This window comes from Pongo abelii, chromosome 14 (genome assembly GCF_028885655.2).
Source record: "Pongo abelii isolate AG06213 chromosome 14, NHGRI_mPonAbe1-v2.0_pri, whole genome shotgun sequence".
Taxonomy (NCBI): Eukaryota; Metazoa; Chordata; class Mammalia; order Primates; family Hominidae; genus Pongo; species Pongo abelii.
The window spans coordinates 115,399,892-115,421,829 of record NC_071999.2 but is presented as its reverse complement, the minus strand read 5'-3'; the positions used below and the strand labels follow the sequence as shown (position 1 = coordinate 115,421,829).

Here is a 21,938-nt window from a genome sequence, read left to right as displayed (position 1 = left end):
CTTGCAAGAAATTTTCAATCTTATTAATGTTTTTAAAGATAATTTTTTAAAAGATAAACAACTTTCTCTTTCCTTCCTTTCTATCCCTTCACATTATTTTGTTATTTGTTTTATATTTCAATAACTTATGTTCTTATTATCACTATTATATCTTTCCTTCTATTTTCGTAGTATTTAGTTTTTGTTCTGTTTCTAATTTCTAGATACTTTTAACACTCATTGTATTTGTTTTCTTGTGATGCAAATGTTTGAAGCCATACATTTCCATTTCTTAAGAGATCTTTTGCAGTAACATGAATGGAACTGGACGCCATTATCTTAGGTGAAATAACTAAGACACAGAAAGACAAATGCTACATGTTCTCACTTACAAGTGAGAGCTACATAATGTGTCCACTTGGGCGTAGAGTGGAATAATAGACACTGGAGACTCAGAAGGGTGGCAAGGTGGGAGGATGGGATGGAATGAAGCATAAGAAATGACTTAATTGGGACAATAGATACTGTTCAGTTGATGTGGACACTAAAAGCCCAGCCATGGCCACGATGCCATCCAGCCACATATTGACCATACCGACACTGTACCTGAACCCCTTCCACTCATACACAAAAGACATTGGACATGTCCTAAAAGTTTTGTTGTCATATTTGCATTGTCATTAGTTAAAATGTTTTGGTTTTTAATTTATTTTGTGATTTTTTCTTGAATACATTGATTACTTAGAGATTTTATTTTATTTTATTTTTTTAGACAAAGTCTGGCTCTGTCACCCAGCCTGGAGTGCAGTGGCACGATCTTGGCTCACTGCAAACTCTGCCTCCTGGGTTCAAGCGATTCTCCTACCTCAGCTTCCTGAGTAGCTTGGATTAAAGGCACACACCACCACGCCCAGCTGATTTTTGTATTTTTAGTAGAGATGGGGTTTCACCATGTTGGCCAGGCTGGTCTCGAACTCCTGACCTCAGGTGATCTGCCTGCCTCGGCCTCCCAAAGTGCTGGGATTGCAGGGGTGAGCCACCACGCCTGGCCTAGAGATGTAATTTTTGAAGTTCAAATATATGAGCACTATTTTTGTTGCTTTTTAATATTTGCATGTTGTATCTTTTTCTTTTCTATCCCTTTACATTTACTCTTTCAGAATCCTTATGTTTTACTGTTTTCAGAAATCTTAGTTTTTAAAATGTTCTGCTAATCATTTCTCATAGAAATTTACATTAGATAAGTCTTTTAAAGTTTATTGTAATTAAATAAGGTTTATTTTCATATGTGTTTTTATATCTACTGTCTCAGAACTTTCTCCTTGCCCTACTTTTCCTATTTTATCCCCTTTTTGCATCTTCTGAGTTGACTTTTTATGATTTTATTTTTCTCTTTTTACTAGTTTGGATATTATCTACCCCACTAACATTCTTTCAGGGGTTACCTTTGAGGTTACAACTGGCAAGGTAGGTTTATCAGTGTATAATATTAAACATTATTTTACCCCTCCAAATTTTACTGCCTTTTTAGTTATTCTTTATTCTTTCCTTCATCTCTAAGCATTCTGAGTCTGTCAGTGTTTAATTCCTTTCATTTTTATTTTTTTTCCTAAAAATATCCTTAAAATAAACTATGTAATACAATAAACTATGTTAATACAATGAAAGTATTAACTCCCTTTCATTATTACAGGAATTTTTGGGGGGCAGTTATTTTATTTGAGCATGTTAACTGTGTTATTTCATTGTCTTTGGACTTCAGTTGCTGCTTTTCGAAAATAGTACATATTTTTACCTCTAACTGCTTTTAAAATTAATTCTCGGTCTTTATTTTATAGATGTTTTACTATGATACACCTAGGAAAGTTTTATGTATCCTACTCAGGCTTTGCAAAGGTTTCTGTTTCATTTTTACAAAAGTTGGATTGATTATGGTGTAATTTAGAGACAGTGAGATTCACCATTTTCAGACATACACATCTGTGCATCTGCAGACATGAGCACTCCCGGTTGTCTATAACACCACATGTCCTTCTGAACTTCATCTCCTGCCATTACGCCCAGCCTCCAGCAACCACTCAGCTGTTTTCTGTCTCCAGCTTTGCTTTTCCCCAAATGTTATATAAGCAGGATCACATTTAGTCTTTTGATTTTTTTTTTTAACCTCAACACAATGCTTTAGCCATCCCTCTTGATGCTTGTTACAGTTGATCACTCTTATTTATTGCAGACTTCATCCATGTGCTAGTTCAGCCTGTGAGATGCTGGTGAGCCCACCTCCAGGCACTCACGGACTCCCCACCCATTGAGTGTGGCCTGGATTTAGTGACTCAATCAAACGTGACAGAGTGCTGGGGTGTCACTTTCAAGACTGGGTTATGTGAAGACTGCGGCCTCCATCTGGGGTGCTCTCTCTTGGATTGCTTGCTCAGGGATGTGGGGAGAGCTGCCGTGTGGAGAGGCCCATGTGAGTTGACTTGGATGTGAACCTTCTGCGGCCTGCTAATAGCCATGTGAGTGACCTTGAAAATGGATCAGCCTTCACTCAAGTCTCAAGATGACTGTGGTCTTGGCTGACAGCTTGATTGCTGTCTCACGGGGGACCTTAAACCAAAGGCACCCTGCTAAGCCACAGACAGCTTCCTGGCCCACAGAAACTATGAAATAATAACCATTTCTTACATAAGCCTCCAAGTTTTGGGAGTAATGTTTTGCACAGCGATGGATCACTAATACAAGCCAGTCACCAGTTGAAAGACACTGAATTTATTTCCAGTTTTATGTGATTATGAATAATGTCACCATATGCATTTGCATACAGGTGTTTGTGTGGACACTGCTGTCATTTCTCTTGGGAAGATACCGAGGAGTCAGATTGCTGGATCCCATGAAGAATGTATGTTGAACGTTATAAAAATCTGCCAACTTAAATCTGTTTCCTGACGCTCTTTCGTCAATGTTGGGAGATGCTCTAACATTTCTCACCAAGTCTTTCTTCTGCTCATGCACTCCCTCTTCTTTCCCTAAGACTTCAATCATCCTTCTCACTGTCCTTTATATCTCTAAACCATTGTCTGGAGTTTCCATTCTTCTCTTTTGCTTCAATCTGTTTCATTCTGGAGATTTTCTGAGTTATCTTCCACTTCCCCAGTTATTTTTTATTTGTTTTGTTTTTAAACAACTATATCTAATTAAATTTAACTTTATCCTCTGTTGTACTCAATTTTATTATTGCATTTTCCAATTTCAGAATTTCCATTTGACGATTTCCTTATAGTTTCCCATTTCTGCTGAAATTCTCGTTGTTTCATTTCGTGGGGGGCTGAGTAAACATACTTATTTTAAGGCATGTGTCTTTGAATTCCAATCTTTTGAATCCCTGTGACATATTGCAATTGGCTGCTGTCTCTGCTTTTAATTTTTTATCTTATTTTGTGTGCCCTTACGCCTGGTTATTTCTAACTGTGTTGGACTTTGCATTTGAAAAATGGTTTCTAAGAATGTTTTGAAGCCTAGGATGCTATTACTGCGCTTTGGGGAAGATTTACATGTGTTTCTCCCAGGTACCTGTAGGCCTGGTTACATCTGGGCAACTCAACATGGTTCTTGGTTCTGGTTCACTCTGACTCTTGGGAAGAACACTTGAAGGCCCCACCCCAAGGCCTTGGTGGGGCCACGACTCAGTTTCTTGCCCTGTAATTTGAGAAGGCAGTCAGAAGCACAACTTGACTTCTTAGCTGCCTTCTCTGAACAATGTGGGTACCCTTATGTCTCCATGAGCCAAGTCTCAAGTGTAGGCTTCCTTGCTTCGGCTCACCTTGCACCCCACTCCCAGGTCTTCAGCTGCTTCCCAGCATTTCAGCATGGTGATGGTTCTCCCACGCCGCTAATTAGACTAAACAAACATGCTTTCCCAGCTTGTGGGAGGCTCTCAGGAATAGTTGGTCTGAGTCTTCCCATCAGTTATTCCCAGAAGCCTCTGTCTTCTTTTATTTGTGAGAGAAAATACTTGCGTGATCCTCAGCTTTTGTACCTGCAATCAAGCTACTTTCTAAATGTGGCACTCATTGATGTACTTAAAATACCTGAAGCCAGTCTGGCACTTATCATTTCTTTAATATTATTTTCCTTCACATATCTTAGTTTCCAGAATAATTTTTTAATTAAAAATATTGGTAGAGAATCTATTGCCTTCTTCTGCTCAGTATAAGACTAATTTTGGACCAGTTCTTTTAGATTAATACTCCATAAAATTTTGGAAAAGTCAACAAAGAGTGAATACAATTCCAATTCTTTAACTGAAGCAATCATATGCTGACAATAATACCTGCAGGGGAGTTTCATGGTTTATATTCTATTTTCCAGTTCTTAACCCTACTTCATTTTCATATTTTAAATCCATTCCTCCTAGAAAGTTGACACAGCCTAAAACTTTTATACATTTACTTCTGAGTTTAAAAAGTGCTTACCATTTGAGATGGAATTTCCATTTTCAGCAGTTATAGCACTAGATAGTGAATTAGATAACTGAATTCCATGGTTATTTGCATTTCTGTCTTGAGTCTCGGAAGTAATTTCTGATGTACTAGGGTCATCTCGGCTACTTATGTTCATGTTAGTTTCAAAACCTAAAATAAATTTTAGAAAACATAATTATTTTCTGATAACATGTACTGAATATACTGAATAAAACATTTGGAGAAAATAATAAAACATCAAATCAAACATTCATGACATTTAAAATAATAATAATCTTTAATAAAATTGGTAGCCTATATAACATTCACCAAATTTTGCCACAACAATGTTAAACAAAAAGGAAAATGTTAAGTGGTAAAAATAATTTGTTGCATTCAAACATATTTATAAAGAATTTTTGATGTCATAGATCAAATAACTTGTCATTATAGTATTGCCTGTCATGAGAAAGCAATGAGTTCATGTTTCAGGAGTTTTCTGAATGATTACATTTAAATAAATTTAGGCAATCTTACAGCTTTGGAAAAAATAAGAAACACTTGAGTGATAAGAAACACTATAATGATATTTTCAACATCACTATAAACACTTTTAGTGTCCATATTGGAATACTAAACTTCAATACTCGACTTCTGCATTCTGCACACTAAGATAATTACTTAAATATGTAATGCTTGTCCTATGTTAAGTGTTTTGAGAGGTATGAACATAGAAGCCACTGTCCAAATTCCACTGAAGGGCCTGATGAAGACTTTTTAAAGTGATGTAATATTAATAAAGTGAAACACAGCAAACACTTGCTCTTTGGAGCAATGTCTAACGGAGGTAGGTTTCCCCACGGTCACTGCATTACCCTTAGGCACACAATCAGACTTTGCAAATCAGGCACAACTGCCATCAAAGGGCCAGACATCCCCCCATCACCACCTCTGCCAAGTTCCCTTTCTCTGACTTCACAGGTGCACCTGGGATTGGCTCTTGCTTCCTAAGGAACCTCAAAAAAGCTGCAACCTATTGGAGACTTTTGATTCAGCATCAAGGATATGTGTTAGACTTTGGTTCTTTTCTGTTGGGACACAGCTGATTCTGACTGTCTTAAAGTTAGGCCCTTCTAAAGATTTAGACTAACAAATTATTTGAATGGGACAATATGCATCATTTGCTTTATTATACTTTAAATATGGCAGAACGGTGTATTACCACCCCAATCCCAATCACCGATACCTCCATAGGCAGAGATGTTATCCCTATTTCGCTGAAGAAGGAATTAGGGTTACTCAGAGTCATGCAGTTGGAAAGAGATAGAATGGAACTTTAACCTGTATGTTCTGATTATTATTCAGTCTTTACTTTTCATTAAAAGACAAATTGGATTATGTCATTTCCATGCTGAAAACTTTTGGATAAACTGCTGTTGGTTACAATCTACAGAAAGAAGGTAGGAAAGAGACAGGGAGGGAAGGAGGGAGGAAGACAGGAAAACAATGAAAGAAAGGAAAAAAGGACAGAAAGGGAGGGAGGGAAGGAGGGAGGGGGGAGGGAGGGAGGGAAGGAGGGAGTGGGGAGGGAGGGAAGGAAGGAAGGAAGGAAGGAAGGAAGGAAGGGAAGGCTCCAGCTCCCCAGAGCTTATCTCTCAAGGCTGGTCTTGACTTGGTCCCTCTTAACTCCTTCCTTGATATTATCTCCTCTTGCCTCTCGAGACATACCGTGAAATAGCACTACAAGCAATGCATGTTTATCCAAATTCTCCATATTGACTCCTGTTTTCTTGCTTTGGTGCACCCAAGCCCTCTCCCGCATCAACCCCAAGTCTTCCTACCCACCAGTCAGGACCTTGGTCAGATCATCCGCAGGGACCTCTCCTTTACAAGCACAGAGCACAGCCTGTTCTGCCCAGAAAGGAAAGCAGGTCAAGATTTATGAGCAGGAAATGCTGGATAGATGGAATAAAGGCAAAACTATCGGCATTTTGAAAACTAGGCGGAAGAGTTTAAATTTAAATGATCCAGTGAGCCACTGTGGCTCCTGACTCCATTATGCATAAAAAAACAAAGACCTTCAGTCAAGTTAGCATGTACAAGAATGGCAACAAAAGTGAAAGTCAAGTGATCTTAACTGTTTTAGCTCTTGACAATGAGCAATTACTGAACGGGCTGAAACTGAAAGAATACTTATTCAATGTGGTCAACTCTAGTTTGGCTTTTTTTTTTTTCTTAAGCTTCCGAATGCCAGTAAAACAGGTTCTGTTTTAAAACTGGCTCAAGATGTACTCACCTGCTTTTATGTTTCTTTCACCTATTTTATTTTTGCATTCTTTAATTCAGTTATTTATTGGGTGCCTACTGTGTGCCAGATACTCACTGAGTGCGGGAGATACATAATGAATACCGCTGCCTGGTACCTGGGAGCTTCTCTCCCAAAAAGGTGATTGGCAATAAACAAGCAGATACACAAGCAGATAATTAAACGTGGTGGACTCACAGCTGCGTGGAAAACCTAGTAAGTGGAAAACACTGGTGGGCAGCCAGGCAAGGAGGGTGAGGTCCATGAGGTCGCACTTCTGCTCGTGATTTTAGAAAGGCAACCTCCACACCACGTGTAAATACCCCAAAGCAGGAAAGAGCTCACCATGTTCAAGGAACCAGGTACTAATGAGTCAGGGCCTGGGAAACCACCAAAGAGGAACTGAGAGGTTTTATTCTCAGCGCAGTGAGGGCCTCCCCAAGGCTCTGAATGAGCACAGTCCTCTTACACCTGGTGGCAATAAGCGAATCCTCTGAGGCACTTGCTGGCTCTCGGTCTGAGTACTTCAGGCTGGCCTCCCTCACAACTGATTTCTATCTCATCAACTGATGTATTTCAATTACAGCCAAAATTCTCATTTTTGCAATTAAAGTTTAAACGTATTTCTATTTTTCAATTGGCAGGTTAAACTGTAGCCAAGACATGTTTTTTGGGTTTTGTTTTGTGTTGTTTTTTGAGGCAGAGTCTCTCACTCTGTCGCCTAGGCTGGAGTGCAGTGGCACGATCTCAGCTCCCTGCAACCTCTGCCTCCTGGGAGATGCTCCTGCCTCAGCCTCCAGAGTAGCTGTGATTACAGGTGCACGCCACCATGCCTGGCTAATTTTTGTATTTTTTAGGAGAGTGAGGGTTTCACCATGTTGGTCAGGTTGGTCACGAACTTCAAGCGATCTGCCTTCCTTGGCCTCCCACAGTGCTGGGATTTCAGACATGAGCTACTGTGCTCAGCCACCATGATATGCTTTTAAATGGTCACCCAGGTTAGGCTTAAATCCTTAAAGTATCTGCTAAATTTTAATTTTTTAAATCTTAATTTATAATTAAATTTTAATTTTTTAAATCTTAAAAACATTTATCTACTTAAGGCTGGCTCTGGAAGGGAATAAGGGAATAGGCCCTTCTTAACGTCAGGCATTAAGAATTAACGATCAGCATACTTCCTCACATTGCTCTTACAATAGTTACCATCACCCAGGTGTATATTAGGTGCCAATTCCCTGCTAGATGTGGTGCTTGGTTTAGCTCTGTTCTCATGACAATTCTGAAGAGTTGTCACTATTACACCTATTTTCGAGATGAGATCATTGAGGCTTGGGGAAGTTAATCTCTGTGTAAACATTTCACAACTCATGGCAAGGCAGCCAGATTCAGACTGAGGCCCAGAGGGCTCAGCAGTCCCCCCACAGTCATTCTTTTACTCTTGGCTCCTCTATGTAAAGTTTTCCTTCACTGTTTCATTTGCTGATGTAAAGGATAGGATATGGCAGCTTCTTTCCTGTGATGAGTTCACCACCCAGGCCTCAGTGGTAATGAACTGAAAACTGTAGGTTGCAAAGCTGCACTCTGGCAGCTGCAATAGTGCTGCGGCTTCAGTATCGTCATCCCCACTTTGGGGTTCTCCTCTGCTTGTAGTAGCCGCGGCATTCTACTAAATTATGCATCAGCCTCCGCTCATAAACACCCTTCTCCCAGTTAGATCCAAACACGTGAAAGCAGCCGTGCCCTGACTTGTTAATTTCTAGATTCAACACATTGAGGATTGAATGCAGAAACTCTGGATGGTTGAGTTCTCCTGTAAAGTGGTAGCTTGGCACACAACATTCCTTGTCAAAAGCATTCCCATTACCCAGCACTTCAGCAGTGAGGGAATTACAACAATCAGAAATCAAGAGGACGACGGCATTAAGTCTGAAGAGGTCTTTGTTAAAAGTGCATATACGTGATGCATGCTTTCAGGGGAATTTTAGAAATAATACAGTGCAAACAAAGTCATCAAGCCTTTTCATGCCTTCAAGCAGTGGCCAGCAGAGTTCTGAGAATGAAGAAAAGTCACATCAAAAGAAAATATTTGAAACTCTCAGTGAATTTAGTTAAACAAGTAAGGAAGTGAATACTGTACATCCTGTATAATATTTAAAGATGCGTCTGAGACATTTTTGTGCCTCTGCATCTAGTGAAGTAAGGGGTTGTGTAGTTCAGTGGCATCCTGTGGTTGGGTCCATGGTAACACACGTTGGTTTGGACACCTGCAGTGTTTTCTTTTAGCCCATTAACAAGATTTCTCTGTGACCTCGGGCTTGGTGCTATTTTTACAGGTACAAGAGAATTGAATCACATCAGGATCTGACTCAAAAATAAAGTCTTGGCCTTTGCATTAAGATATGATTATTAATTACAAGTATGCAGTGTAGGTATATTTAAGTTGAATTTTAATCTAGTGAGAGCAAATCTCTAAATGTTAATACAAAAAATTCGGTTGTCTTGTGCTAGTTTTTATATAACTGAAATATCACTCCCAGTCAATGTGATTCTGTTTTAAATTGTGGCTCTTGATAGGAGGTGCTTTCTGACCCCCGAACATTCAGCAATGTCTGGAGACATTTTTAGTTGTCACAACCAGGCGATGGGGTGTGCTACTGGCGTCTGGTGAGCAGAGGCCAGAAATGCTGCAAAACATCCTATAATACACAGGACGGTCCCCCAACCTAGAATTATAGTATCCAGCTCAGAATGTCTATTGTACTGAGGCCGAGAAACCTTGCTTTAAAACATAAGTCGGATCATGTCATTCCCGACTGCAGCCTCTCTGCTGCTTTCTGAGTTGATTCACATTAAGATCCAAAGGCTTCCTGAGGCTGAGGGGACCTCGCATGCCCCGACTCCTGCTGGCCTTGGGCCCCCAGCCCCCCTTACACGCCCAGGCCTTGGGCCCCAGCCCCCCTTACACGCCCAGGCCTTGGCCCCCCAGCCCCCCTTACACGCCCAGGCCTTGGGCCCCCAGCCCCCCTTACACGCCCAGGCCTTGGCCCCCAGCCCCCCTTACACGCCCAGGCCTTGGGCCCCCAGCTCCCCTTACACGCCCAGGCCTTGGCCCTCAGCCCCCTTACACGCCCAGGCCTTGGCCTCGGTCTTGCGTTCCCAGCCCTGTCAGCCTCCCAGCCTCTCTCTCCTTCTCCAGCGTCCAGCAGGGCATGGCAGCTGCACTGTGTTCAGGCCTTCTGGATGACCTTCTGAAAAACAGCACCTGTCTTCCTCGCCAGGTCAGTTCCTGTCCCCACTCCTTGCTTTAGTTTTCTACACAGTCCTTCTCACTGCATAGCAGAGAACAGCCCAATTGTTTGTTTTGTGTCTCCTTCCTCTGGAATGTGGGCAAATACAATGTGCGTTGTATTTTCAGTGCCTAGAATAGAGCCCGGCACACAGATGGTGCTCAATTAATATTAGTTGAAAAAAGAAAAAAGATGAATGAACAATAAACTAGTTTTAATAATGTTGCTATAGAAATTTTCTTTCTGAAAGGAGCTACACTTTCCATACCTGTAAAATAGCTTGCACATTTACTAAATGAAAACTTTATGCAAATAAGTACAGCAAAGCCACGCACCACAATGATCATTTCTCCCCATTCACACAAGATTGACAACTTATGGAAGCACTTTCAGTGTTAATCCACCTTTGAGTGCTGATCTTTACTTATTTAAAATTATAAGATAAGGAAAATATCTCATTGCATGAGGTGAATATTTTCTTTTATGCAATGGAGTGGAGCTGTTTGTTTTCTACCTAAGCTTGTTAACTTATGAGAGAAAAGACCTATGGTTGTTTGAAATTGATTCCTGACCCACGGTTTGAGAACTCAAAGACATGAGGTCCATACGTAGTTTTTTGAAATCGTACGTTACATTGCTTTACAATCTGTAATATCAGGAGATAAAAATCAATTTGATGAATGTTGGCATGCTTTGGCTGTGCTGAGTGTGACTCTGGAATCCTGGTGACTGGAGTGGGCACAGTGGGTTGACCTGTAGTTAAGTGAGGGGGGCTTCCATGCACCCCTATCTTCCCCAGGCCTCTTCCAAGGCCGAGGGAGGGACTCAAGCAATGTGCAAACAGTTAACATTTGTAATACTTCGTAAATGCATACTTTGATTTATTTTCTCATTTTGAATAAATGTCCACTTAACTCTCTAAATGTTCATTTTTCATCTTTATTATTATTTTTTTAAAAAAGCTCACCTCTCCCCAGTTGCATATGCTTCAATCTCTGGACAAAAAACAAAATGGGTCTCAGGCATAGAGCCTCTAGCCATAATCTACATGATGAAATCTTTACCCTTGAGTAATTCACAGGCTGGGAGGAGAAATAGGTGTGAGGTCACTGGATGAGACTACAAAGGCAATGTCACCTCTGGCTCACCTTGGAAATGTTTTATGGGAAAAGCCTAACTCCTCATACAGTAACAAGACTGTTTTATAAGTCTGCCATGACAGGAGAGGCATGAATAAGTTAACATCAGGGTTGTGTCTGGGAGAGGAGACACAGGAAGGATTTTGTGGAGGGAGGGGGAGGTAGGATGGAAGGTGAGAAGAGGAACTTCTCTCAAGGAAGAATGCAAAAACTCTGCAAGAGTGGAGAGACGTTTCTTACTGGGGAGAGAGAAATGTCCTTGAATAATTCTAGGAGAGCTGGAGAAAGACAGGGAGCATAATGGGGGTTGAGATGAGTCCTTGCTCCAAACCAAGAGTGACAAGAAACCTGGCAGAATGGACAGTACGTGGTTCAGCCCTGGGAAGGCAAAGAGATGCCCTAGAGCGCAGTGGCCACTCTGGGGAACATGAGAGCTGAATGAAGAAGAAAGGAAGAGGGGTGGACCATGAGCAAACTATATTCCTCCCCCAAGCTAGGGAGTTCTCCATTGATTCAACAGGTATTCACGTCCTGCAAGGTCCAAACCTGGTGCTAAGATTTACTTTAGAACTTAAAGAAATATTCGTCTGAAAGAAACAATCCATTGAGTGCTTACATTTTAGAGGTGTTATGGAGCACGGCAGATGACAAGAATTTATGACAACCGGGTAAGTGCAAGAAGAAAAGGGACTACATCTATCCTGAGGGGTATAGAAGAATGAATAACCTGACGCATCACTGTGGGACTCGCATCCTGCTCAGCTGAGCTAATTTTGACGGTTTTATTCACTTGTTAAAGCCTTTGACACTTATAATGCCAACCCATGTGACAGGGACATCCAGGGTGCATTCTAAGGGGTGCTTTTCCCCAGGCTTCTCTGTGGTGACTCAGCTCTAAGGGGGACTGTCTTCAAGGTGCCTTCAAGGCATGTGTTAAGGTTGCAAAGGGCCAGGGGCTGGGGTGGGAGCTCTGCAAAATGCTCTAGGAATTCTTAGGAGAGGTCAGAGTAGGCTGGAGCAGCCAGGTGAGCCTTTGTTGTGTAGGCAGGAGGAAGAAGCAGTGGATTTTGAGTTGAGGACGGAACATGGAGAGGGGGAGGGAAAAGGAAGGGAATGCCGCAGAGGCAGAGCTGACTGCACTTGTGAGGGAGGGGAGGCTGGCTCTGCCCACACCTCCGCACCGGGAGGTGGGAGCAAAGAGCTTTGGAGTCTATGAGCATCACAGGACTGGGTTCCAGCAAGTATTTTGAGCAAGGGCATGCTGTAAAGAAGAAGGTGGTTTTTTTTTTTGTAAATACTAATCTAGCAAAGAAAGTATACAGCTGAATGGACCTTGAGGAGAGATTAGAAATAGAAAGAGAGTCAGGGGAGAGGCTGGGGAAGCAGAGCGAGGAGTGGGAAGACAGGAGAAAGCTGAGTTCAATCCCTCTGAGCGGGAGAACTGGGACCTGATGAGGACCACAGCTGGGGCGTGGTTCAGAGCAGCAGATCCCACCTGAAGAGCAGGGTGCATCTGGGGTTGTACTTGTTGACTTTGAAGTGACAGCCGCAGGCCTGAGGATTAAATTGAGTGGCAATTTTTTGAAGAAGAGCATTCATTAGGACTGAAAAGGAAACAGCTAGGAGAGACTTAAAAATCTCTCAGGAAGGAGAAATTTTCAAGGAAGAGACACTCTCGAGTGCGAGGAGGCAGGTGACTGCCGTGCAGGAGGGCAGATGTGGGCTTGCAGGAGGGGCTGCAGGCCGGGAGCCTTGGCAGAGGGCAGGACTGTGTGGCGCGCAGGGCGGCTGACAGCGTCAGCGCTGGGGAAAGGCCAGGAAGCAAGGTAGAGAAAGGAGCCATGGAATGTTTCCTCAACAAGATGCTGAAAACGCCGTTTTTCTCTTAGGTACCTGCGCTAGAGATCAGATTGGAGTGTATTTTAGAATCCTGTGAGATGGGATCTGGGTTTCAGTAATGCAGGAGAAAAACAAACTATAGCTGTTTGGCTGACTTAATACTGAGAGTGCTATGTAAGGCATAAAAAATGTGAAAATACATTTTAAACTCATTACTCATACTGGCTATAACTCATTCTGAAACTCTATAGGAAAATTCCTCTTCAGAAAGGCTATTGCATGAAGGGAATGTGCTTGTATTTTCCTACTTGGCATTAAGGAAAAGTACAAATGCAGAGAGAGGTGCCTGGCAGGCTCCCACCACTTCTCAAGTTCTCGTTTGTAAAATTTAGAAGTCGCAGCTCGACAGCGCTCACAGATACACATAGATGGTGCGTAATTAAATTTGGATACAAGCACTTCGACCTGAAATTGGCGTCTAGCTTGTGTTAAACCAAATCTAGTTTGTGTTACACAGGGCAACTCCTTTTAAATCTCTAAAATATAGATTTCTCTGAAACCCTGTATTACTGCTCATGAGGAAGAAATGCAAACACAGCTTCGACACCCCTCTCAAGTCGACCTGCATTCTACTTTATAAGCTTCTAGGAAGTGATTTGTTTTCTTTTACATAATATATTTTTTCTTTTACATGATAGAATTTTCTTTCCTTTCCATGATAGCATAATCCAAATATTTGTGTTATTGTCTCTCAGAAAGACGAATTTCAGATGTAAAGAATCACAGAAGCTAATCTGAAACTCAAGAAGAGAGAGTTGAGTGGAGATGGGTGGATGTGAGGAGAGTGGAGACTGTTAAAGGGGAAATGTGTTAAACTCATGGAGGTGACACACTGCAATTATGTATGTTTTGAACAGCACAATTCTAATTGCCTTTTGAAAACGTGGAACAGATTTTATCATCCCTTTGTGAACGCTTGCAGAAATATATCAAGAGAGGGCGTCTGAGTCTAGTGGTGATGGAGATCTGGGAAGAGAACTGGGTTCCCAGGCAGTTACTCTTGTGACACAGCTGTTACCCGCACTATGTGGACAGGTCATATTCCTATAAACATTGATTACTTAAGAAACAGAAAAATACATCACTGCAGACCTTGGAAGGGTTGCGTGTGCTGAGAAACTGGATTTGCCCGGCCCTCTACTGACCTTAAATGTCTCGGGCTGGGCTCCCGACATTCCTTCCTACTTGTTAATAACCCCTTATGAAATCACCACCCTGGAGTAGATCGAAATTCCTCTTGAACTTATGTTTTAAGCATTCTTCTCTGGTAGCGAGTGCCGCAAATACTTATCCTCCAGGTTAAGCAGGGAGGAATGGAAATGTCTGCTCCTCCTTCACTCCTAACTCTTGTCACCCACCCCCCTGCCAAGTCGAAGGAGATGGTTTGTGCTAGAAAACACCAACTGAAGTAGGAAACAGAGCGATGTCTTCAACAACATATGTGCTGAGCAAGGGAAGAATGCATTGATAGTAAAGCTAAAAAATGACTGTCAGTATAAATAAGGTTTTCAGTACCCAAAAATGCACAGAAAATTAAGTTGTGCCAATTTCCTTTTAAATTTAACTAACTGAATCCTTTTTTGCCCATTTATTCTGTCCCTGCCATAAAGGGGAAAAAATCACTTCAATCCCTTTCCTTTTCTTGTACTTGGGTAGCTTTTTTTTTTTTTTTTTTTTTTTTCATAATTAGCCGAGTATGCAAAACCTAAACAACAAGCCTGCTTGGCTCAGAGCCCCATTCCTCATGCATACTTTTATAGGTCATGAGGTTATTTATATTGCTGTTATTTTTACATTTCCTCAATGCCAGGTGGTAATGTAAATCCAGGAGTCCTGAGCCACGATGTGTGGCCAAGTACGCAGTCGGTGTCAGCAACATATGTTTTCCTGGAGGGAAATGGTTCCTCCTCACTTTCCCCAGAAGGCAAAGGTGAGAAGATAACGTCCCTGCTCTTCTGTTGGTAGTGTTTCGTGTTGGTGACACCTACAGCCTGGATGGTAAGCTAGTGGTGCCTGTCATCCGCTAAAAAAGAAACAGCAAAAATTAAAGAAAACAGAAAGAAAGAAAAAGAAAAATTACAGCAGTGGTGGATGTGAGGTCTTTTCAAATCCCTTGCTCAGAACTCATTACAAATTTACCCATCTAAAGTACTTAATAACAAAAAAGACACAGACCAGGGCCAATCAGAACAAGCATCAGTCATCGACCTTGAGCATTTTGCTGTGTCAACACTTCACCAAACGTGGCAGGCCCAGGCCAGGCCACCCAAGGGGGTGGGATGGTCGTGGGGACCTTGAGAGCTCAGGGCAGCAGCCCTGCACCAGCTGGCATCAAGCCATTTCCATATTTTAATAAGAGTGTAGCAGCACCTGCGGACACCAGCTGAAGCACAGCCCACCTGCCCACACTTGCTGGCTCCCAGCCAGGAGCTCGGAGGCCTTGAAAAATAAATTTAAAATATCTATGGAGATTCAAATTCTTCTCGAAATTCTGGAAGAGCCACATGGACTGTGTATTTGATAGCTGTAGTGGTTGCATCTCTTCCTGATGGTAGATTGGCTGGAGTGACTAATTCTTTACGTGCTCACATGACCCAATTTCCCTTGATGGGCCACAGGGCAGGTGCCAGTCACTCAGGAAGGATAAATGACTGGGACGCAGTAGAGAAAGGCTGAGCCTAAGCTTCCAGTGGATTCACACTTCACCAGGGACCACAGGAAGACACCATGAGGTGGCCAGGCAGGTCGGTGGCGGGGTTTCCCTTCTCCTATCCTAGCTCTTAATTTCTTAAGTAATTAATCAGCCCAGATTAATCACTTTTTTTTTTTGAGACAGTCTCGCCCTGTCGCCCATGCTGGAGTGCAGTGCTGCAATCTCAGCTCACTGCAACCTCCACCTCCAGGGTTCAAGTGATTCTCCTGCCCTAGCCTCCCAAGTAGCTGGGACTACAGGCGCGCACCACCATGCCCGGCTACTTTTTGTATTGTTAGTAGAGATGGGGTTTCACCATGTTGGCCAGGCTGATCACAAACTCCTGACCTCAGGTGATCGGACTGTCTTGGTTTCCCAAAGTGTTGAGATGAGCCACCTCGCCCAGCCAGATTAATCATTTCTAAAGTATATAGGTTCACATGTAAATGAACATAGAAATAGCAAGAAAAAAATCTATCCTTTCTATATCTATATCTATGTATCTATAGCTATTCTGATACAGTTACTCCAAAACATAATTTGATCATGCCCTTTGAAAAATTCTTTTAATGTGCACAATAAGGCACCCAGTGGCTTCTAGCACATGAGTGGACATCCTCCTCTTGTTCTGATACTTTCTCTTTGCAGATTTTGTTTCCTATTTGTCCGTATAAATCCTCCCCTCTAGACCAGTGTTTCAGAGGACATATTTGTGAGCTGAGAAATCAATTTAGTGGGTCACGACATGCATTTTAAAATGAAAGAGAACAGAATACCACGAGTAAAAATGCAGTGTTGAACAAGCGTCATGGCTAAGTAGTGTTTTGTGAATCCCGAGTAGTATCTCTATGTAAAATGTGATTCTCGTTCCTTGGATGCATTGGAGTTTTCGAGTTTCCCTGCCATGGTCTGCTTAAGAGACAGCCCACATTTTGTTTTAAAAATCCATACAATTCCACACAATGTCTGGCACCAAACAGATTCCTTGGAATAAATGAATGAAGTGTGCCCTTCGTATTTAGTGATTTTCTGAAACCTTTTTGAAATTTTGAAGCAAACTGCAGATAGTAATAGGAAATACTACTGCCAGTTTTATCATTTTGCCTGAAGGTAACCTCTGATATTTTGTAGCCTACGAAGAACTACATATCTTGAGGCATGCCATAGGGTGGTTTTCTCACCTGATAAAAGGAATGTTTGTTTCTAAAGCCATTGCAGAGGGTTCCGAAGACATGCTTAATCCCCGCAGAAATGGAAATGCATTCCGATTAGCAGCTGCGCCACATCACTGGGTGTTTTAATGATCATCAGATTAAAAAGACATTTTTATGATCCCACATCTCCAGATATAAAGCACAGAGCCTCTTTCCTGTGTCACTGTCCCTAACCTCTAAATTAGAGATAATTTCAAGCCTGGGTAAGTGAATGGTGGCGACCCCCTACTAAGCTGCAACTACATCAGTGAAATTAATGTTCACAATTAGAGTTTTACTGTCTGGAATGACTTGTAAGTGATTGAACCAAATCTCTAGTTGTGCTAATGTTTATGTGGTGCAAATAGGGTGTGATTAGAAGGAACTAGAACAACACCAAGAGTGTGCTCCTATCTCTGAAATCAAGGTCCCGTAGCTTCTCTTTCCTTAAGGACTGAAATAGTTACTCGAAAGGCAATTTAGCGATTAAAAATCTAAGGGGACTTTGTTACTAAGGGGACTTTATTACTAGTAATATATACAAAGGTAGTTAAATACCAAGAGACAGAGTCAATCAAATTCTCATAAAAAATTTTAAAAATATATGCTATTTTGCCTCATAGGATCTGCTGCTGGGCACTGGTTATTTACTTAAGAAAGGATCTGTGAACTGGCAGAAGTACGATGGAGGCCACCTACTTTAAGTTGGTTGTTTGCACTCCTGTATGTCCCCTCCATCCTGCTGTTAAAGCCAGTTTGACCCCCTCCACCACGTCATCTCACCTGAGAGCTGAAGTTAAAGGAATGTAACGTCACCAAACGGATGTGATCTCAGCAAGTAACTTCATAGCTGCCAGCTTTGGTTTGCTTTTTAGTGACATGGAAAGGCCTGTATGGTGAAAGTTTTCACTCATTGCTTTGCCTAAGTCTTCTCATTTTCACTTACTTCTTCCCAGTTTACCCAGCTTTTCACATAAAAGGAAAATAATAAAGCCAAAATCCAAAACATACATATTTTTCAGGGACACACCCTGATGTATCAATTGTGCATATATCAGTTCTTCCTTGCTTTAAAATGGAGATTTCTTTTGAAGGGTTATCTTTGATTTTGAGCCAGAGTTTTCAGTATGAAGAAGCTCTTTTGTGGGCTTTTAGGACTTCAGGTAAAGCACAAATTCTCAGGTGTCTCTCGCAGTCAGTGTTCTGCTGTAAATCAGTGCAAGTCTCAGATCTAGTTCATGTCTGACCTTGTTTGGGCTCTGCATAGTTTAGAACTTAGTCATTTGCGTGGAAGAGAGAAATGAATCATATTATTTATTGTCATAATTAACATGTGTTACTAAATTTGCAAATGGCCACTAATTGCCCATGTACAGGGTCTAAGTATGAAAACTGAAGATTTCAAGGAGAAACAAGGGTGGAGTCGGTAAAGGCCTGAGAAGCTCTCCACAGAGTACATGGTGGACGACTGTGTTGATTCATGGAATAAAGCACCGGGTGAAATGATATTGAATATAGCTCACTCTCGATGGCGTGAAATTTTCTAGGCTAATCTGGGTATTAATCATAAAAATGACTGAAGTCAGGCATAAGGAGCCTAAACACTGGTAGATAATTAGGAAATAGGTTTTTCTCTTCCAATACTCTTCAGGAGAGAGTGAGCATGGCACCTGCCCAGTCTCTCTTTAGGACAATATTCCGCACACCATGTTGCTTCTAAGCATTTCTTCACAAAAGGAAGAAAACCCCAGGATATTGTATTATGTGGCAATAATGAGATGCAGATAGTCAGGAAGGTCTTTATTAACTTGCTTAAGGAGAGCTGCTGAGTGGCTTAGAGGATAAAGGGCTGGATTTCTCTTTAGAGCCCCCAGTGGGAGTTTAATTTGCAATCCAGTGTAGAGACACAATATACAATAGCTGCTTGCTTTAATGGGTTGATAGTATGAAAAATATTTACTGGTTATGAAAGATAATCCACTTCTGAGAAGTCTGCCTTATTTTCAGAATTTCAGGTGCAATAGATCCTTTCCCCACTGACGGTGCATTACAGAGCATCCCGGTTGTAAAGGCTTCTTTGCCGCATTTGGCTAATCTAAAAAATGATAACCTCTTTATGCTAGATATGTATCTCTGGTCTGACTGACACGCTAGCCGCTGCACATTTACAGCTAATATGTTAAGGTAATTTCTCAGGACAGTTCATGCAATTCAAAGGGTACCTTTTTGATCAGATTGATCTAAATATTTAATAGTCACAACCTTCTGCTTGGTTTTGCTCCTCGGTTCCAAAGAATAATGAAGTGGCATGACCTAGCGGGAACAGCATAGTCACGAGAGCAATGAGCTTTATATTTTCCCAACAAATATTTATTGAGGGGCTGTGAGTATAGCCCTGGCTTTATTCAGTCATGTTTCTCACTTTGCTGTTACCGAAGTCAGTTTATACGTTCACATAATTGAGGAAGGAATGGAATTTTTGCCTGTTTAAAGAAAGTTGCTGTAGAGACAGACGATGAAGGCTTTTTGATTGTCTGTCTTTCCCCTGTTCCAATCATGGTCGCTATTGAGAATCACTGCTGATCATCTGTCTGTACAGTTCTTAGCATGGTTCCTGGTGCTAGGTGAGGGCCCACCACCCATTTAATTTCTGGTGGGTCTGGGGCAGGCATCTGACACCCCACTTATGAGGTTGAAATCCACATCCCCAGCAAGTCATATGTGTCCTACAAAAAATATGCTGGGCCACTCTGCAAGTGAGTACAATTTCAGTATGAATTTCTTTTCAGTAATTAGGAACTCAGTCCCAAGTAAAACTTTAAAGAGGCCAAGAAAAAGAGAAATGGAAAGTGAGGAGACACGAGTTTTGGATGTGAGGAATAATCCTAGTCTGTCACGTGTGCTGTGCATCTCTGGTACTGCAGAAGATACTTTATGGCAGGTGGGTAGAAAGGATTTTCCAGGAAAGGGGAGAAAAAGAGGAGGAGGAGGCAGGGGGCACAGGAAGAACATGCTCTGTTTCAAAAGTGATGTCTGGTGGGACATTGACAATGGGCAAAACAGTTTTCTCTGTCCGCGCCCCACATGTTTTCCTGGCAATGAGTTTGTGTTTAACTTCAGAGGGGAATTCCTTTCTCAAACAGAGACCTTGTATCATTATTTTAATTTTATTGTTTTCAGAGACTATGAAGGACGTAATAGAAATAATCCAGGGTTTGGAGAAAGGAGACGTGTTTGAGTCCTGACTTTGAGACTAATTAGTTTTTGTGATTATGGGAAAATCACTTAATCCCTCAAAGTCTCAGATTCTCATTAATAAATAGGGATGGTAACACCTGCTTCACCCGCCTCACCGAGACGCAAGGGTCCAGGGGGCGAAAGGAGACATCGATGTGCTTGGTCAACAGGAAAGAGCTACTTACAAAGAGCTGTTTATATTATGACCAGGATGCCATTAACACGTCACAGTGTATATCTGAGTATTTCCCATTCTACGTATATACCTGGAAGCGCTGCTATGGTTTTTGTTCATTTTCTTCCTCTGGCTCTTTGTACTTTGTAGGAAAGATCCTAAGAGTTAATGCTGAATTCCTATGTGACAGAAGAGAAACAATGGAGATAATTCAGAGCTTTGTCATCAAGCTAACAAGGAGCTTCCAGGTACAAAGCCTATCTGGCTCTGATTCCATGCAAGGAAAGTCATTTTCTCCTCCTTCTTCCTCAAAATGCATGGCTATATTCTAAAGGAACCACACACCCTGAAGCTTCATGTCTCACCCTATATTCACCCATCGGCCTGCAGTGTCTATTACCCTGACTTCTGCACCTAGAGAGCTGCATCTACCCATCATCCGCTTCTAGCATTCCTCCTGTCCTTCTGCCAGCTCTGGTTGCAAGGCCCTCAGATTCTCTCAGGCATTTACCTCCTTCTTCTTCTGGCTGCAGAAAATGCCATGTGTGCAGATCTCCTACAGCGGCTCCTCACTTTTCCCATGTCACTGACATTTTGGGAGGATCCGATGAAGCTTATGAAGCCTCTGCCCAAACAAGTGGCATGTATATCATGGGTGCTCATGGGCCACTTGGTGCTCAACTACGAATCCACGAGTGGTTTATGGCCCTCAGGTTAGAAATTCTCTCCTCTTTGGAATTTCTTTCACTGAAAGTGGATGTACCTTCTGTCTCTTATATGGTCTGTGAGAAGGCAGAGGCAATGCCAGATTTGTTTATCAGTGTTTTGGATTTCCAGTAGCAATCCCTGTGCTTACATTAAGTACATGCTTATTGGATGACTGTAAGGGAATTAGCTCCACAAGTTAATGCAAGTCTGGTTTATAGGCCTCCTGCTTGCACAATTTCCCTGTATGAATTATTGGGCATTTATACAGAGAAACTGCTGTAAGTTGTGAGAAAAATGTCACAAACATTCACAACAAATCCTTAGGCATTAAAAATATATATTTCTAATTAATATAGGGAACAAAGAGCTTTGTGCTCTTAACATAGATAAATTTGGTTACTGATACATTTATTAACATTGAAAGTTCATTTCGAAGTGTAGATGAACACAGTATTATTTCTACCAGACATTTAGGGGATTAAAAACAATGAAATATATAGCTGCAAGTCTCAGGCACAGGCATTCTTGGCTACTACAGAGAGGCAAAGAAATTAGAAAAAAAATCCTTTTCTTCCAAAGAGACATATTCTCTTCTTGTCAAGCCCAGGTTTATTAACTTGGCAAAGGAAGAAACTTCACACAGCTCCTGCTTGCTTAATGTCCACTTAGTGATAAATGGAGACCCCCCTTCTCTGGAGATGGTAATCTAGCTTCCCCAAAGGACTTACTCGTTTGGAAAATGAGGAAAATTTTGCATTGATTTAAAATGGTTCTGGAATGCAGAGGAGCGCCTCACTTTGTATGAGACAAGAATTCAGACAGTCACAGATCATCAGCAGAAGAGCACATCAGTAAACTATCTTCCAC

At 41.7% G+C, this 21,938-nt stretch overlaps 1 protein-coding gene and 1 long non-coding RNA gene across 10 annotated transcripts in view; one reads left to right on the top strand and one right to left on the bottom strand.

Annotated features, from left to right (window-relative positions):
- The window catches only part of LOC134759909 (uncharacterized), a 59,126-nt gene extending 54,517 nt beyond the window's left edge, over nucleotides 1-4,609 (top strand). The window contains exon 3 of the long non-coding RNA XR_010136824.1: nucleotides 2,210-4,609. This is a non-coding gene — a long non-coding RNA (uncharacterized LOC134759909). The remainder of the gene's footprint in view (nucleotides 1-2,209) is intronic.
- The window catches only part of MYO16 (myosin XVI), a 717,368-nt gene that overhangs the window by 38,571 nt on the left and 656,859 nt on the right, over nucleotides 1-21,938 (bottom strand). For all 9 annotated transcript variants that reach the window (XM_054529223.2, XM_054529222.2, XM_054529219.2 and 6 more), the window contains one exon: nucleotides 4,449-4,607. In XM_054529223.2, coding sequence (XP_054385198.1) covers nucleotides 4,449-4,607 — 159 coding nt within the window. The remainder of the gene's footprint in view (nucleotides 1-4,448; nucleotides 4,608-21,938) is intronic.